At 42.8% G+C, this 20,000-nt stretch overlaps 1 protein-coding gene across 1 annotated transcript in view; it reads right to left on the reverse strand.

The window, feature by feature from the left end:
- Positions 1-20,000, reverse strand: part of cemip (cell migration inducing hyaluronidase 1) — a 140,461-nt gene that overhangs the window by 67,813 nt on the left and 52,648 nt on the right. Inside the window, 7 exon segments of the mRNA XM_080429234.1 lie at positions 19-114; positions 798-868; positions 3,751-3,930; positions 6,210-6,446; positions 9,453-9,591; positions 10,574-10,711; positions 18,554-18,728. Coding sequence (XP_080285360.1) covers positions 19-114; positions 798-868; positions 3,751-3,930; positions 6,210-6,446; positions 9,453-9,591; positions 10,574-10,711; positions 18,554-18,617 — 925 coding nt within the window. The 5' untranslated portion in view covers positions 18,618-18,728.

Consider the following 20,000-nt stretch of genomic DNA (forward strand, 5'->3'; position numbering starts at 1 on the left):
ATGAGAATGTTACTGTACCTTGTACCCACTGGCTGCTGGTGGTGACGTTGAAATGTTCCCCATATCCCCACTGAAACACACGAGAGCTCCAGGCCTCAGACGAAGCCTTGGTCCCTGCACAAACACAACCATGCACGTGCGCGTGTGCACACACGCACGTACGCACGCACGCACGCACGCACACACGCATCCACACACACACACACACACACACACACACACACACACACACACACACACACACACACACACACACACACACACACACACACACACACACACACACACACACACACACACAGACACACACACACACAAAGTCAAAGTCATCAAGGTAAAAAGCATTTAGCAGAGACCTTGTCAGTGGGATTGCGTTGCTAGGGAACAGTCTGGGTCCAGGTTTATTTCCTGTCAGCTACTGATATTCATAAACACTGTGACAGGAAATAAACTTGGACCCATTTTTAATGTTTATGTTGTCAAGTATGAAAAGGTCTATAACTCAAAAGTATTACTTATTGTAAGCCATGCAACTACAGTATGAAATCCCTGCAACTGCAAAATGTGTTGAGAGTATGAGCAAAGCACACACAATTCTTTTTCCTCCTATGAGTAAATCATGTGGAAATGATGTATGAATTATTCAGCGAGACAGGCAGAAAGATAAGAGCAATCAATCAAACTGTATTTTTGTACAGTAGCACCTTTCTTACATTACGATGCAATATAATACATTTCGCATTTAAGTGAAGATGCATAGATGAAAGTAGGTAATAAGGTTAGAGGTGGGTTCCTACCTTGGTATACAGCACGATCCTCCACTGCAGAGGATGTGTCACCTTTCACCACTATGAAACTCCACGAATGTCTGAGGAGTGCACACAGATGGACAAAGACAGAGAGAGAGAAAGAGAGAGAGAGATGCAGGGGAGGGAGAGGGGGGACAAGAGGTGATGGAAAGCGAGGGATGAGTGATAGAGAGGGGTGAGAAGAGACAGGAAGACGAGGGTGGAGGAGAGAAAGGTCGAGAGAGAAAGAGAGAGAGAGAGAGAGAGAGAGAGAGAGAGAGAGAGAGAGAGAGTGGGAAGCGAGTGGTAAGCGAGGGGAAATAGATGGACAGCAAGAGAGGGGGAGAAAGAACGGTCCATTAAAACCCCAGTACACACACACACACACACACACACACACACACACACACACACACACACACACACACACACACACACACACACACACACACACACACACACACACACACACACACACACACACACACACACACTCAGTCGGTGGCACCTCAGCCTGCTAACGATGGTGATGCACAGACTATAAGAGGCTGACAGAACCACCCAGGGAGAGTCAAGGTAATTTAATTGGCTCTCCCAGCATGCATCACTCCTGTTAAGACTCACTGGCCATCAACGGGGCAGGGGAGGCAGTGGACATATGTGTGTGTATGTATGTTTGTGTGTGTGTGTGTGTGTGTGTGTGTGTGTGTGTGTGTGTGTGTGTGTGTGTGTGTGTGTGTGTGTGTGTGTGTGTGTGTGTGTGTGTGTGTGTGTGTGTGTGTGTGTGTGTGTGTGTGTGTGTGTGTGTGTGTGTGTGTGTGTATGTGTGTGTGTGTGTGTGTGTGTGTGTGTGTGTGTGTGTGTGTGTGTGTGACCCAGTCAGAGGCAGATATGTGGCATTGTTGCTGTAGGTGATGCAAAGCCAGCGAGATGCACAGCAACGTTCCCACTCAATGCAGAATACAGAACACACGGGCAAGCGAGAAAATGCCGCGTCAGGCATTTCGAATCACATCCCCATACTGTACCTTCTCCGTCCATCTTTAAATCATGTGGAAAAATCATGAAACAGAATCTGAGGTCTCTCTGTCTTTAGCCTCTCCTGCCGCCAAACACACACAAACACCTCTCTTCAGCTAGTATTACCACCAGGGCCTTGTTAAGCATATGGAAATTACATACGCGAGAATTGATTACAGAGTCTCTGCCGTTTCATAAATTATAGCTTATTAAAATGCTCCCTTGGCACACCGCAAATAACACAGCATCTCCCTCCCAGCAAGGCCACCATTGGCTTGTTTGGCAGTGATGTCGGCAGACAGGGCGACAAGAGTTATTAGTGAGACGACCCTCTGTCTCTCTGCCACCACCCCAGCCTCTGCCAGGATCAAAGTTAGATTTGTGAATGGCTGTATAAACTCTTTCTCTACCAAACGCAGGGAGTTTTCTCTCCATCCCTGTCGTGACTTTTCAGATGTGATTTGTCTCTTCTCTCTGTCAGTCTGTTTACTCTCTCTCTCTCTCTCTCTCTCTCTCTCTCTCTCTCTCTCTCTCTCTCTCTCTCTCTCTCTCTCTCTCTCTCTCTCTCTCTCTCTCTCTCTCTCTCTCTCTCTCTCTCTCTCTATTCATCCCTGTTTTTCTTCTTGTGGTTGACAGAGTGTTTCCTGCGGCCTGCTCGGAGGCATTAGGTTTCATAACACTAGCTGGCCCACAGGCTTACCACGAGACCTACCACTGCCAAGCATCACTACCTTCTTCTCTTCACACCACAACAATGCATCTTTCAGACAGTGAATGGTATACTGTGTACAGACAGACACGCGCACACGGCGCGCACGCACACATGCACTTATGGGTTATTATGTTAACCCGCATCATCCAGCATGTATTGCATACTTCTGTTGTTGAATATGACCCAGGGTAGTCGAGTCTTGTCTGGGGAATGTAAGAAAATAATTTTGCGAGCAAGCTCTCTGTTCTGAACCCACTCGTGTCAAGAACTCTGAGACGTCTCTCGGGGTCTGTTATCATGGTATGATTCAGTTTCTATTTCCCATGCATTCCTCACATACTAATACAGAGTGAGAGTGACAGGCCTGGCTTCTCTCTCTCCCTCTCGACTCTCTCTTTCTCTTCCACTCGGGTGATGTTGGCAAAACGGGTATGCATGTCTGTCTCTGTGTGTGTGTGTGTGTGTGTGTGTGTGTGTGTGTGTGTGTGTGTGTGCGTGCATGTGTGTAAGAGAGAGAGGAGAGAACAGTAGAGAGGGATGAAAAACGAAACAAACAGAGAGTGGGAGAGGGAGATTAAGAGAGAGGGAAAGACGAATGAAATAAAAGTGAGTGGCAGTGGGAGACAGAGAGAGAGACGGTGTCGGGTGTCTGTCACCAGCCTATAAATCACAGTGTGATGTTATTGCCGTGCTACATAGCTATGCAAGATCAGCAAGCGTAGTGTGGCGTAGCGCTGAGTGGCGGCTCCGACGCTACCGGCAGAGAGACGACAGATCAACTGCTATCATCAGAAACCGTGCTGCGTTCTGCTCGGCACGCTCCGCTGGCAGCCAAGCGGAGGATTAAACTACAGTTGCCCTTGTACCGGCTCACTCCAAGAATCAGAAATCACTCATGGGTTCCAGCTTAAGGATATACGGTTGCGGGTTTATGGTACGCAGTGCTGTGGCTCACACGTGCTTGTTCAAATGTTAAATTGAGAGAACGTTTATTGAAAATCGCTTGCTGTGAATTACCCAAAAAGGTCTTCTGAGATTAAGGAAATGACTGAAATCTATCCACAAAAAAAAAAGCATGCAAGCAATGGCACGGGGAGAAAGGAAACGACCTGCATAGTAAAACATGTACTCAAGTCCACGGGGGTTACAGTGCAGCGCACAGAGAAGCCGGGGGATTAGCTTCAAAGGTGAGCATATTACTGCGGCGCAGTGTGGCGGTGCTCTCCCTACCGAAAGCCCAGCCGGGTGATGTGCTGGCTACCCAGCTTGGAGAGGCTCTTCTTGGCTGTGTCCTCCAGATTGTTGGAGCCCTCGTCATTGACTACCATGGCCAGGATCATTCCTTGTTCCACAGCGTCCACATACTTGGCCAGACGGAGACTCTCATCCTTGCTGCGATATGTGTCAAACCTAGTGGAGGGGACGGGGAGATGGGGGGGAGAAGAATGAGGAGGAGGAGGTCACTGCAGATAATGCGTCAAATTTAAATAACACTCAGTTGTTTATTGGCTACATGCATCTAGTGCCAAGTGGTCACCTGCTGCATATTCAGAAAAAAAAATCTATTGCCAAGTATACGGTAGCATTAATATGAGGAATTTGTTTTGGCATTGGTGTAGAGACGTTTAACATAAACAATAATGGCTGATGCAGGACTTCCAACATAAATCATAGTGCAGTCAGCGGGTACTACGTGCTTTGATGTCGGTAGGCCTACCCGTTGTGGAAGTGCTTAATTCAGCAACTATCATTTGCGGGCAACACCTATCTTACGCGTCACATCATTCGTGTCACAACATTCGTATTTGCCTTTGCATCTAATTGTGGCACCTGTTGCTTCTGGAGAACCACTGATCCAACCATTTAAAATAACAATAATAATTTCTTATTGATCAACCTCCTCACACCCCCGATCCAACCCTTTTTTTTACTCCACGGTGCACTCCCTCGGGGCATCAGCAATACACACTCCAAATGTGAAGGCAATTGGTTGGACAGTTCTCGAGATAAGTGAAAACACCCATACACACTCACTCACAGAGATTTGTGGAATTTGTAGATAGATACTGTAGGTCTTACATGCTGTGCAGCACCAATGTACATTCAGAAGGTAAGACTAGACATATCCTTGCTGTCCGGCAGGAACCAGTTAACTCGCGTCAAAATGGAGTTAACTGGTTCCTGCCGGACAGCAACGATATGTCTAGTCTTACCTTCTGAATGTACATTCCAACTCCATTGGATCCTCAAACTTTTTTGCTGACTCCAGGCTCCACCCCCTTTTGACCTCCAACCTCATTATGAGCTTGGAGGTCCATTCAGCTGTTCTTATCAATGATTAACAAAACCTCCTAACTCCACTTTTTTTCATTTCCTGAAAAATTTACATTTTGGAGTTAGCTGGTTTCTGCCAGACAGCAGAGATATACTGTATATAGAATAGACTAGACACACTAGACAATTATTTCTTTACATAGACACGTACATGTCTGTGCATTGAGTACAGTATGTCTGCGTAGCATGCATACTGAATTAAACACATCTTAAATTAGGCTGAAACCATGTTGCACTGATGCGGAAACGGGTGTAATTTCGGATCATTAAAACCGCCTCAAAGATGTAATTCAAGAACTTAATGAAGTTCAGAATCTGAGCACCCACGGGCAAGAAGCACGGAGATCAAACTTGCATGCACAAAAGGCACAAACACCAACACACAAGCCACACACACGGGTGCGCGCACACACACACACACACACACACACACACACACACACACACACACACACACACACACACACACACACACACACACACACACGAGAATTGGAAGCGATGTTTGGAAGTGATGTTTATCCGCTTCTAATTATTTCTTAATTGTTCCCTAATCTCTTTACAGTTCACTCAGCCTGAATATTAAATGCATCTTAATAACACCCATATTAAATGTTTTTTCATGGCTGTCAGAGTTCCATCAGACAAGTGTTGATCGATAGGGCAGGGAAAAGGCATTAAATTAAAAGAAACTGGATACAATCCAGTGCTCAAATCCTCCTCCTTCCTCAATTTCCCAATCATCTATTTACAATACCAGTGTGGGTGTACATTCATCTGACCTCCATTTGGCATGAAAGGAAGACAAGATAATTAATCCTAAAGATATATTAAGGGGGATATGAGTTTCTAAAATGCAATATCCCCTTCCAAAACAACGCCACAATCCATTAGGAGTATATTTATCTCTTCCATTTGAACTCAGCGGTTAAAAGCAGCCTTGTTCTATATGACTTAACCTCTTGGCAGCTGCTCAGCCTCTCTATACATGATGTCTACTGTAGTAATACACATCTTAACAATACAGAGACAGAGGAGCACTTACCCCATCAGACGTACTGATGGGGTGCCTTAGGGTTGCAACCATCGATTGTCTTCTTAGCGATTATTTTAGCACGTTTTTGTTTAGTTTTTTTTATAAAAACTAAATGTATATCAGCAAATCACTATCCAAAAAATCTACTTGATTGATATAATCGACTAAATCGATTAGAATGATTATAATGAACCACTTACACCCTATTTTATACTTGGTCGTACAATGGTGTTGTGCGAAACTTATTCAAATTGATTATTATTTATAGCCGATTAAATCGATTAGTTCAATTAACTGTTGCACCTCTGAACTTCCTTACCTGTCGTTGTGAAGCACCTCTCCCGTCTTAGGATCAATGACGTGGATGATAATACCTCGGTTGCCCCAGCCCCTCTGGAACACATAGCTGTTTTCGTTGCTCTCTCCGGGTTGAAGGGTCTTGTTGAGGAAGGTCCATGACAGCTTCTTCTGGCCATGGATTTCCAGTGTGCCTCCTGTCCCCACGCCAATGTATTTCCGGCCGAAGTAGCTGTGCTCCATGTCACTGTCATCAGACCTGGGCACAATGATTAGCAAATCAGTGGCTAAACATATAAGTCAGTGTCTAACTTAGTGGACATAGAGACACATTAAAGAACAATAAGTGTTTTGTTAAAAAGTTAAAGCTCTATATTCTGATAGTAAGCATTGCTTGTTTGTATCTCCAACTCTTTAATAAACAGAAAATAAGCCTACATTTTCAGGTGGGTTGTCAAGTTATTTGTATTTATTTAATTTAATTATTATTATTTTTATTTTATTTTACCTTTTGTGTCAAGACAAGAGACAATACAGTGTATTACAGACAATACCAAAAACATAAAACCACCAAAACAAACAAAACATTACAATAATAATAATAATAAAAATGAAACCAATAACAACACATTGCTAGGTTTTACAGAAGCAGTTGCATTTCTAACACTTTCTAGGGTCTTGTCCTCACATCAGTCCATCTGAGAATATGTTGGGAGTTCATATTATATCATAAATGTCCAACTTTCCCTTAATTTTGTAATGCAATTATATAACTAGATATTTCTGCCTTCCACTGGGCCAGTATTGGGGGGGGAAGGGGCCTTCCAATTTACAGCAATAAATTGTTTGGTGCACAATTTTCTTTGGTAACTGTCGCCACATTTGAAATTACAGATTAGACAGAGACGAGGGGAGGGTATCAGCCTAAGGTCAAGACATGATGACATGTCTTGACCTTGGGGGGTTGCCAAGTTCATCCAGTCAAGACAGAGCTTCCCCACTCTTCAAAAGTTCCCCAAAAAAAAATCAATTTCAATTTCACCAGCTTATGTAGAAGTATAACTTATACCAATCTCGAGAACTGTCCAACTTGTTTATTACATGCACTAAAGTGAAGAGGGGAGGGCTTGAAAAGAGATCTAAAAAGTTCCACCAGAAGCTATGTTTAAGTAGCTATTAATAATTGTGAAGTAGACAAGTGAAACGATAACATATGCTAGCTGCTTGTAGCCAAACTATAATGACTCTCTCTCTCGCACACACACACACACACACACACACACACACACACACACACACACACACACACACACACACACACACACAGAGAGAGAAAATGACTCCTCTGAGGGTAAACCAAAAATGCTGAGCTCACAGCACAGTTTGACAGACGATATGATTACATTTAATCTCTGGAGAGAGATCACTGCTGTGTTGCTTTTTGTCCAAAGACCTATACTGTATGTAAGCAGAAATAAGAACCAAATCTAAGGGATCTTTCAAAATGTATGGGATGGGAACACTAAAGGAAAAAAGGGGAGAGTCATGCCTTTTATGAGTCCAGCGGAGGGTCATAAACATTTGAATCAATCCAATTTAAAATATATTTTTATAGGTTTTTGGAATTCAACAACTATATTGAGTTTGTTCCAACTAGCACATAGAACAATAACACACATGGCATTGCACAGTGAAGAGTCTGTAAAAAACTGTATCAACTGTATGACGATATAAGAGAGGTATTTGTTAGTAAGATGTCTTCTATTTGTGGAAATTTCCTTGAGTTAGATGATTATGAAAAATTTGAGATATGTTTTGATAAAGGAGCTTTTGTTGTGGCAGACTGTATCTGTCAAGCTTGGGAGAGAAGACAGAACACTCTGTATAATTCTGAGATGTAATTGAATGTATTACGTGAATATATTGTAAAACATAAAGGTTGATAGGCTAATCCTTGTGGATGACCCGTCACCCGTGTCGCACGTAATCTGGGGCAGCACTTCTGGGGAGGGGGAAGGGAGGGGGAAGGGAGGCGGGAGGGTCCCTTTGTTTTTTGCTTAAGTTTGAGTGTATTCTTTTCATGTTACTCGTCTATTTTGTGTATATGTCTGTTGGTTTTTGTTTAAAAAAGAAAAGAAAAAAGGAAGCAATCCATATGTATGAACAGAAATGTATAATATTACCCTGTGCTTCACAATAAAAAAGATTTGAAACATGAATATATTGTAAAACATGTTACAATCGTAAAATGGTGTCTTATAAACCCATGAGGGTTGGGCACTTTGTGTGCAGGACACAGAAATAAAAAAAAATCTATCTATCTATCTATGCTTTTACTACAGTCTTTTGCTGCTGAATAAAGTCTCTTGACCACTTTAACCCCAGCATCCCTATTTTTGGGAGAACATTTGCCAAAAATAAACGTGTCGCATTGCAACGCGTTGTAGATCGGAAAAAGAGAGCACCAAGTAAAGTGCAAATTAGGATCGTTTTACTAAGTATAGAGGACATTATTGGGAGTAAAAGGAAGACAACTATGAACTAAGAGGAATCAAATGAGTGTTTGAGGACTTTCTGCTGCCTCACAACAGCCACAAACTGTGTAGGATTCCATGGATTTCGGTATTTCCTGGATGTGGGAGCCAGTAGCACAGCCACAGTAGCTGCAGGAATTCTCATTACCCTCTCCCTGCTCATAAGCATCACATTTGGAGCAGGTCAGGCACCTGCCCTTCATCACACCCTGCTTGTCCTTCATTACTTTAGAACTACTTACAATGTATGTCGTCGATGTCTATTTTATTTTATTAGTGGATGGAAACGTGCATAAATTCGCATTTAGTTTTTCAGACTTTCAGAACATTCGCTTCATATTTTCAAAACGTTTTATGGGAACCCAGTTAGTGGAAATAAATTGACTGGGAAAAAGTCGAAGTATTCAATACTTATTTTCTAAACTGCATATACCGACATAGTGGCCTGGAGAAGTCACAACTTTGAAACTCTGATAACAGTTTGGTCCAAATTAATCAAATTAAACATATATTTTGTGGGAATTTCTCAATCGAGATGGCCAACAATTCTTGACAGGTCTCGGCTGTAAAGTGCAGTGGGAGACCCCTGGCTGGATCTATGCTAATAGCTTGGCAGTACAAGACCAGACGTCATTTCACACTCATAAAATGCATGTTATCACTGTGATTTCACTAACACCAAGTGACATTTAGTCACATGCCAATTCCTCATACAGGAGTCAGGACCGTACCTTCCAAATAAAGAGATAGTGAGGTTGCCTCTATATGGGCAGTCTGGGCTTCCAATGTGCAGTTCACCCTTGTTCCCAATCAGAATGTGTTTGGTACGCAGTAAGATGGGCCTGTTGGTGTCAGCAACCACCAGCTTTCCTACAGAACAGAGAGAGAGAGAGGGGGGTGGGGGGGGGGGGAGAGAGAGAGAGAGAGAGAGAGAGAGAGAGAGAGTCAGTGGCAGGTCTTTCATGCCCTAGTACCTTCAGACACCTCCTGTCTCCCAACCATTTACAGTATGATGCTGGGCTGGAGGTATCCACACACATACCATACGTACATACACACATACTCAAACTCCTGCACATATGCATAAAACATCTCCATTACAATGTCTGCAATCCCATCATTCCAGCTCAACGGGTTGAGGTGGTCGAACACACAGCGGTCAAACATTTAAAAAATGTGTGACGATACCGACTGGCAAGCACTTGAGGTGTCTCAAAGCCCTAGGCCCAAGACTTAGAAAGAGCTTTTTACCTGTGGCTGTCAAGAGCCCTGAACAAGTACACGTTCAAAATAAAAAGAAGACAAAAAATAAGCTAAATTAAACTAAAAATACATTAATATGTAAATAACCATGCTTGTTTTGATCATACTGTTACGTGCACTAAGCATATAACTTGCCTCACTGCACATTCTATTATCTTCCCCCACCAAATTCTGCACATTGCAAATTCTCTATTTCTGCTTTACAGAGGGTTTGAGTGTGTGTATTAACCTTAATTTTATATATTTTCAGTATTTTCTCTATAATTATCTTGCATATCGTATTGCTGTTGTTGGCCCAGTCTTGCGGAACATGCCACACCAACATTTCGCTGCTCGTACCTGTCTGAGTGAGTGGCAAATAAACCCCTCTTGATACTCTTCATTCTTCATATTATATTATAATATTAACATAGTGTTCAAAAGCATCTTCTGCCGTAGTATTTTACTCTCATCTGCTATCATCATACTACGGTATGTACCAATGTTGCACCAATGTCATCACTTTCAGTGATGATATGACAATAAGGAAACAATAGATGGTGGATAAATGGACAGTATGTCAAAGGACAGATATATTGACCCATGTTACCTCCACTGAGGATCTCAATGGAGTGGACAGTGGCTGAAGAAGTGAGGAGGACCTTTCTGCCATAACCAATGACAACACGGTGGTCCTCACTATGACCAGGGGTCCATGGTTGCAGTCCTGGCTGCTTATCTGGACAACCTGAAAGAGACAAACAAGAAACACCTGTTCATAATCGATCAACAACAGCAACACTCAATCAGTAATGATTAACCACTTGAACCCGATATACTTAGTTTAACCGGAGTCCCCCAGGGGTCTATTCTAGGCTCCCTCTGTTCTTCCCTCTAGCGTGAAAAGTCCTTTTCACATTCACCTCACCCAGACAGTGCAACGGATGTGTTTCAACCTAATAGGTATTCAAACTATGTGAAAAGGACATGTATTGAATGCTGGCTGTTTTCTCAATGTCATGATATTGTTGGGCCGTACACCTTGAGACTTTTGTTTAATCTGGAGTGTTGCGGGCATTCTGCTTTGCAATGCTTTCTCTTCAAACTGACATTGACCATATTCACCGCTGTTTTCTTTCTTGGTGAGGAAACATTGGACCTGCACGAAGCCGATACAGTGATTTATGTTCTGTTTATCACCGGAACGCCATTGATTCTCCAGCTAACCATCAACTAAATGCATTCTGCTGTATCTGGAAGTAGGGATGCAGCACAAATCCACAGGCTGCAGAAAATCAACCCTCTCTTTGGCCCTAATTCCTCTGTCTTTGCCCTGATCCTTCCCAGCTTTAAAACTGTTGAATTGAGATAAAATAAGGTGCAAGCAGGGTTCCATTTGCTGAGGGGAGGTTTTATCCCGGCTTCTGGTCAGACTGAGTTAAATATATACAATACCTCTTGGGAAATGTAGACTGTCTGATATGTTTTATATTTATGTCTGATATTACATTTTAACAATGTGATTACATTTATTGCCAACATTTTTTTTCTTCAAATTAATCAAATATAGCTTAAATACCAGATCTACAAGCTCACAACACGTCACATCACGACCGGCTATTTTCGTACAAAGAAGTACATCGGGCTTACTGTAAGTGGTTAAGAAAAGTTCCACCCATCTGTATTTTTCTTTTTACAAATCGAGACCTGGGTGCAAGGATATTGGCTTGCTCAATCAGGTGTCGTAGTGATGGATAAACCCATTTAGTGTGTGTCTGTGATTGTCAGTGTAGCACTGGAACTCTGCCCCAACAGTGTTCCGATATATTGCTCTGCTGTCCAGTGCTGTAGCTATCGGGGAGCTCCTCTCCTGCTGTCTGATGGATCCTTCAAAGACACTGAATGGCCAGGGACCCACATAGTCTGGGAGATTTCCCACAGGGATAATGCAGATTGATAGGTGGCTAGTTGCAATCAATGTGTTTCTGATCTGTGAGAATCATGTGGCTATGGAGGACTGGGGTGTGTGTGTGTGTGTGTGGTGTGTGTGTGTGTGGTGTGTGTGTGTGTGTGTGTGTGTGTGTGTGTGTGTGTGTGTGTGTGTGTGTGTGTGTGTGTGTGTGTGTGTGTGTGTGTGTGTGTGTGTGTGTGTGTGTGTGTGCGCGTGCGTGCGTGCGTGCGTGCGTGCGTGCGTGCGTGCGTGCGTTTGTTTTTCTTGCTGTGATTGTGGTTTAAAGGAATTGAAGCTGACCGTGTGCAACAAGTCAATCGATCAGGGCAATGACCTCTTCCTTTATTTTCGGACTACTTTCACCTCTTGCTGATCGCTACTACAATATAAGATAAGACTTTTATTGATTCCACGAGGGAACTTCAGTTGCCACGGGCAGCACAGCAGTTTAAAATACAGTTACAGGGCAAGAAAAGTAGACACTCAAAGAAACACCATCAATAATGAACAAAATGTACAGCGCTATACACCCTCAACAGAGCCTGCAGACAGAATGTGCAAGGACAAAAGCATTAAAGCGAAACATTCACAGCATACTGTATAACTAGAAAAAGTGCTCCTCGGAGCACAGGTGTGGTAGGTTGTTATGGGCCAGCAATGTTCGGAATTCAGTCATTATAGAGGTTTGTGGAATCTGTAGAAGTTGAGGGTGTGCATCAATGTTGATGACGTTTTTGCACGATTTGCGTGATGTTTGGACACAATCTGTAGGAGTCATATTTTTTTTTGTTGCAAAAATCTGCCTGCTGGTGGTGCTATAATAGGCCAATGTGAAAAGGGTGGCATTTCTTCCTCAACCTAGTGGGAATGTGTGTGCAAAGTTTCACGGCAATCAAACGTGTGTTCATGATTTGAGGCATTTTGTTCAAAACGAGCCACTCCTGCCAACTTCAGATGCCAACCTTAGGATAACCCTAGGATGGGATATGAAATATGAATACGAATACTGTGTACCGATTTGCATGATATTTGGACAAAATCGAGAAAAATCAAAAAAGTTGTTTTGCAAAAATCGGCCTCCCGGTGGCGCTATAATAGGCCGATGTGAAGAATTTGGGGCAGATGTTCTGGGAGTGTGTGTGCACAGTTTCACGTCAATCGGCTGTTCACAGAAAGACACACGGACGGACAGACACACATACACACACACACACACACACACACACACACACACACACACACACACACACACACACACACAGGGATAAAATGTTGTCTCGCCCATGCCTTCGGCCTGGCGAAAGCCAATTAGACACAAAAACAGATATATTATTTACTTCAAATTGTAACAAAAAAATAATAAACTAATGAAAAGGCGAAAACAAATGTTTTCCAAACTCATTTCAAAATGTCCCTGGTAATTGCTGTTGTTCACACTCGCAAATGCACCCCAACACCGCACAAACACACACACAAGCCATGTCTTTTGACAGCTCACTCCCACCACAGAGTTTTTCCAAAACAGAAACATTCTGAGCAAGAGGTTCGCGTTCTCAGCAGATCGGTGCCAGTTGCGGGAGTGCCTGGCAACAGGCGCATGGAAACGCTTACCCCGCTGCATTACTTTAAACATAGGTCTCACAACACAGTGACCTGGGCCTGAACTCAATTACAAAACTGCTAAGACAGGAGAGTTAAGCAGAGCTCTATTCTAAAAGATAGTTCAGATAAAGGAAAACACATGGGTGTTTTGGGTGACTTTTCCAGGGTTATGGTTATTGTTCTGTCTTCCTTTAACAGTAAAGACAGAACAATGACCAAGGAGTAAACAGTCGCATTGCAACGTATTGCGAGTGTGTTGTGACCAAATGTTTCGCCCCAGAACCGGGACACTAGGATTCATGTGGTTAGATTAATTAAACCACCTGAGGATTTTACGGTGCATGCTTTTGAGAGGTCTTGTTCTACTGATGCCCAAAGTCATGTGTTAGTGCTGTTGTTCTTTATGGAAGCTTGTACTTGTGCTTTTCTGGGTACATTAAATCAGTAATTCTACTTTCACACAGAGTTTTTATTGTAATCAACAATTTTTGGAAAGGCAAGAGAATGACAGAGTAGCCTAGTTATGCTGATCAAGAGGAGATTCCATTTAAATTTGCTTTGAAACTCTATTGCGCTTTCTTATAAAGAAAAGATTCTCGCCACTCACATCACTGAATTTGATGATGATTTGTTGGTAGGGCGAATTCATATTGAAATGGTAACCACATGACTACTGTCATTAAGTAACAGTAGTCTTCAAAAGAGCCACTTCTGTCATTTTACATACATAAGTAGTTTTCAACAGAAGTAATCTTACTTCTACTTGAGTAATATTTGACTCAAGTAAAAGTACTTGAATAGGAATATCTAGTACTCTTGCCACCCCTGTTTTTTTGTAGCAGGATGCTGGAAAAATGAAACATCTCATTATATATACTACCATGTTCGGCTATAGTTCAAGTTTGTAAGGCAACACACCACATACTGTACGGTGACATAATGTCACCCTTATAAAATATATAATGTAGACAGTTCTGTATATCTGTCTCATCATCACACTCCATGTGTACCAACATCCTCATGTTTTCTCATGATGTCAGGGCATGCCTCTGTGAATGGAATTAGAATGACTAATAAAAATCTGGTCTGGCAAAGAAAGAATGTCTCTCATGGTTGTGATTACAGTGATCAACTAACTGCCCCATAAAACCACTGTTTTGCACTGCAATAAAACTCCAGTAAAAGAGAAAGATAGAAGGAAAATAAGATATATTTCTAGGCTATAGAATGAGACAGAGAGCTTCTCCAATTCCTCGAGGGCCTTACACGCACATGCACACACACACACACACACACCCCCACACACACACCCCCACACACACACACACACACACACACACACACACACACACACACACACACACACACACACACACACACACACACAGACAAATAAAGCTGTGGCCAGGATCCGTGCAGCCGTAGTTGGACTGTTGCCTGTTGGCAAGACTGGCAGTAAAACTATCCTCACATGTGACAGACAAAGCAATCCCAACTCCTTTATTTCAGTGTCTGTGTGTCCACTGTGCAGGCATGTGTACTGATTGTCCACTCGCTTGTGTGTGTACGTGTGCATGCATTTGTGCGCACCCAAGGGGCTAGCCTGAGGACACAATTTCATTGTGCAACCCAGTGTCCTGCAATCACCCTCTCTTTCTCCGACTCTCTCTGTCTCTCTATCTCTGTCTGTCTGTCTGTCTGTCTGTCTGTCTGTCTGTCTGTCTGTCTGTCTGTCTGTCTGTCTGTCTGTCTGTCTGTCTGTCTGTCTGTCTGTCTGTCTGTCTGTCTGTCTGTCTGTCTGTCTGTCTGTCTGTCTGTCTGTCTGTCTGTCTGTCTGTCTGTCTCTCTGTCTGTCTGTCTGTCTGTCTGTCTCTCTGTCTGTCTGTCTGTCTGTCTCTCTCTCTCTCTCTCTCTCTCTCTCTCTCGGAAAGCTGGGGATGGAAAAAATAGCCGGCTCTTCTCCAAGACCTGTGCAGCTGCTGGCTCTCACAGTGGAAGGTAACACTTCATTTCCCAGCACCGTCGCTCACACTCCCTAAAGGAGGTGGGTGTCGATTCCATGCAGGACTTAAAATACCACACTTCCTCATCAATAAATCCATAAGCTGTTTGCAGACTAATCTTCACCGTCGGAGGCTTTTACGGTGCAGCGCTAACACCTTTTATGTTAGCCGTTTAAGACTTGTAAGTTATGCAACAATCAAAGCCTTCAAACAACAACAACTGCGAGATTGTTTGAGCACACAGCGCACTTGAAGTTGTAACACCCTCCGCAGCACACACACGCACAAACGCACGAACGTATGCAGATGCACAACACGCACGCACGCACGCACGCACGCACGCACGCACGCACGCACGCACGCACGCACGCACGCACGCACGCACGCACGCACGCACGCACGCACGCACGCACGCACGCACGCAGACACACACACACACACACACACACACACACACACACACACACACACACACACACACACACACACACACACGCACACGCACAAACAAACACACACACACACACTCACTGTTATGACACATTCATTTGGAGTGAGATAATGTTATATATGAGAACCATTAGGTTACATTTGTACACTCTCAAGAGTTAAATTAACAATTAAGATGTTATAGTGTACATGGTTGTTCGTCTCTAGGGTTCAACTATCTTTTGCTTTGACTAGATATCACAGGTTGCATCTCTAATAGAAAGCAATTGCTTCATGTCCACTGGGCAAGTAAAGTAGTGCACACATACGGAGTTTATTATGCTTGCTGTCATCTCCTCCTGCACTGGTGAGTTCTGCAACTAAGATTAGAGCTGCTGACACGGGATCAGTTTTCATAATAATTGTCAAATCAAGGCCAGCAGGCCTAGTCAGTGATCCTGTGGATTAGAATTGACAGCCTTGATGAATATGGAACAGATTCCACAAGGGCTCGAATCGAGTGGTATTTACTTTTCTGCAGTTGCCAGTACTAGTTTCATTCATCCTTAAGGTACTTAGACACAGGGGGCATTTTATCGTGCGATTATATTACGCAGTGATAAAGTAACGTAATGTATTCAGAACAAGGTCGACTTGTCTGAGCTTCCACACTGCGAATAAAGGCATCAACTTGTATGAATGAGTCATCAATACAGTATGAATAGTTTTGATGTGAGATATTTGCCTGCAAGTCTTCACATTATCATACTGTTTACTTGTCACACTTACATGTAAAGGCCTTTACTTACAGTAAGTGCCATATGGTTTTTGACACATAGGACAATGCTATTGTAGAAGAACAGCCCCGTCTGTAAGCCTAGTAGCCTAAAATCTAGATTGACCATGAGGAATTCCCCTTTGGTTGAGCCATATATGTTTGGTTTCCCATACGGTAGACCAGAGTTCAAATCCTGGTGGTAATCATTATGAGCGGCAGCATTTTAAGACAACCAGAGGCAAGTCTTTAAAATTCAATTCCGTATGTTTTTCTGCAACTTGCGACTCACCAAACAATATCGGGATTGTCCTACTGCAGTAAAATGCACCCGTCAGCAGCCACTCCATGCATGTTAAAACAGGCTCAGTATAATTTACAAACACCACTTGAGGTGAATGAGTAATGCATTCCCTTCCTTTAAAAACAATTGTTGAGATGCCTTTAGCCCTAAATTAACTTCCAACTGCCCTAGTGGAGCTGTGCTGTGGCCATCAGTACAGCATTGTGGATGTACCTCTCTCGGTGGGGCTCCTACAGTAGGTGTCAATGTGAGTTAACCATATGAACCCTTGCGTCCCTATTCTGGGGAGTACATTCAACAAAAATATCAACTATTTCAGTGAAGAGATTTGGCGTAGAGGGAAAAAAGGAGTGGACCAAGTATAGAGCCCTGGGGGACTCCAGTCAACTAAGCATAAGGGTTTAAGTGGCTAATATATACTTTGTTGCATGACCACTTCCCTCGATAAAAAATAATAACTGATTTTCGACTGAAACATCGTGTTATGTTATATTTAATAAACACTACCATTTTTATTTTCACTTTCACAGACAGAAAGTTGTTCAGCAAAGTCTAAATTAGCCCATGAGTGAGTCTGAAGTAGCCTTCTGTAAGCCATTGTTGAAGGAGCTCTTTTGCATTTAGTCAAAGAATAAATAATTCACACAGAAGATTCACACATAAATATTTATAAAAAATCACACCCAGTGTGAAGTGAGCGGTGCTATTTATGAGTTATTAATTTCATCATGCGTCTCGCTAGCACCGCTCTAAAAAAAGAAGAGGAACAATATTTATTGAGAAAAATGTTTATTAAAAGCATGTTCTGACGTGCACCGTTCAAAAAAAAAGAGGAAAAAATATTTACTGTGACAATTCTTCTGCGACATACATACATACAAAGTTAGTTATAGGACCGCTTAGTACCGCTTAAAAAAAAGAACATAAGAAAATATGTTATAGTGTATATGTTCTGTAATATATGTTCTGGCATGCACTGCTCAAAGAGTTGCCGTCATTAGAACACAGAGGGTTCCGGAAGGGTTCCCAGTTCGATCCCGGCCTCCCTCAGATTTAGTGTCAAAGAGTCCTTGGTTTCCTCCGCCATCGGTGTATGAATGTGTGTGTGAATGAGTGAATGTGATGGACAATCTATGTAAACTAGTGAATGTGATGCACAATCTATGTAAACTGGTACGTCACCCTCTGCTCATTCGCGTCAGTGTTCATTCATTCAATAGCCATGCCGTGACGCCACAACATGGCGTCACGGCATGGATCAATTCACACCTAGTGTAAATTGAGCGGTGCTTACATTTTTACATTATTATTAATTTCATCATGCGTCTCGCTAGCCAATCACAGCACGTCCTGCAAAGCTTAGCCTATGGGCGTGTTTTCCACAGCATGGCGTCACAGCGAAAGAAAATTTTTCACGACGGAAAGAAAAACTTTCACCACGGATGGGTCCCAAACCCTCTTATAGGAGCGGTTGCACCGCTCAAAAATGAATAAAGATAATTTTTAAAGGCCATTAAGTCCCTCACCTGCCTGGACGCTTGGCAGCAGCAGCAGCAGCTGTGCTGCCAGGAGCAGAGTGTATGTCGTCATCTGTCACTGCCCGGGACCGCCCGACCTCACACACAACACCTTCAAAGGCTCCTCCAGACCAGGCCTCAGCGAGCGCTTCAGAGAGCCGTTTCAAAATGGGACCGCAGGCACCTGGAACATCAATGCACAGAGGGCAACTCATTAACTCAACTTTTACTTTTCAAACAATTCATTCGCGTCCAAAATTCAAGATTCACAAAACCACACCTGTGAGATACACTGTGGCATCGCTGGACAGCAAGGCATAACATTAGAGGAGTTGATTAGGACTGGAATAACAGTTGTGGGTTTAAGGTTAGACTTCAAACAGATTGCGTGATTGCTTCCTCTTATCTCTTTTCCATCTTTATAGGATCAAAGAAACCCACACATGGGCAAAGGAAACCTAATAATAGAAACGCCTCTCGATTACTGAACTTACATAAAAGTATTGGGCATAAACAGGGAACACGTATGGACATGTAACCCAGTCTCTGTTTTGATTACAGGTCTCCCGGTACTTAGTTTGCACTTCAGTCGAATCTCATATTATTCCGCTGACTTTCATTGAATGTAACTGGCCCAGGCTGCACTGTGTGTACATAACATCTATCATCAAAGCGCTCGGAGAGGGATGCAGCTGGTCTTCAAGGATGTAATTGTAATTAATCATCATCTTATTCTGTAATGTAATTAACCACTTAACCACTTATCCACAATAAAATAATACATTATTTGAAAAATACCTGATCTACAAGCTCACAACAATTCGCATTGTGATGCGTCGTGAGCTTGTAGATCAGTTATTTTCAAAAGATTTTAAATTTTTATTAATTTTTTGCCTATAATGACATGCCCAACACCAGGGTGGACTTTTTCTTTTTTTAAACCTGGGCCCTATTTTTACAACATTTGGACCACAAAAGAAGGGTGGGTGTATTCGTTCATATCTGGATGTTTCACGTCCGGAGGGGCAAGCCGGTAATTCAAATCATGCTCTTCATGTATTATCTTTTGCCAAATATAGGCTAATGCTCTTATATCTGTGTGAAAACATTATTCCAGTGGTCTCCGTGGGTAAAAAAACAGCCAAAAAAAACTACATTAAACAGCATAATTTGAATGACCAGTTTGCCCCTCCGGACGCGAAATGTCCGGAAGCGAGTGAATGAGGCGACCGAATGGACCAATTCCACTAATGTTTAAACCTGCCCTGATCCAAATGATCTGAAAAAATAGAGCCCAGATAAAATGTAATTAAATTCCGCTTTAAACTGGTTAAGCTATTAAGACAGATCTATTGGGATCTACAGGGTAGTCAGCTGTAGAAGACTATTAGTCCTGCAGGTATAGATCAGGTAAAGAGTTTAGATCAATGTTGACTAAATGAACCGGACCTCTCTG

The sequence above is a fragment of the Gymnoscopelus braueri genome (genome assembly GCF_963280865.1).
Source record: "Gymnoscopelus braueri genome assembly, chromosome: 1".
Classification (NCBI taxonomy): Eukaryota; Metazoa; Chordata; class Actinopteri; order Myctophiformes; family Myctophidae; genus Gymnoscopelus; species Gymnoscopelus braueri.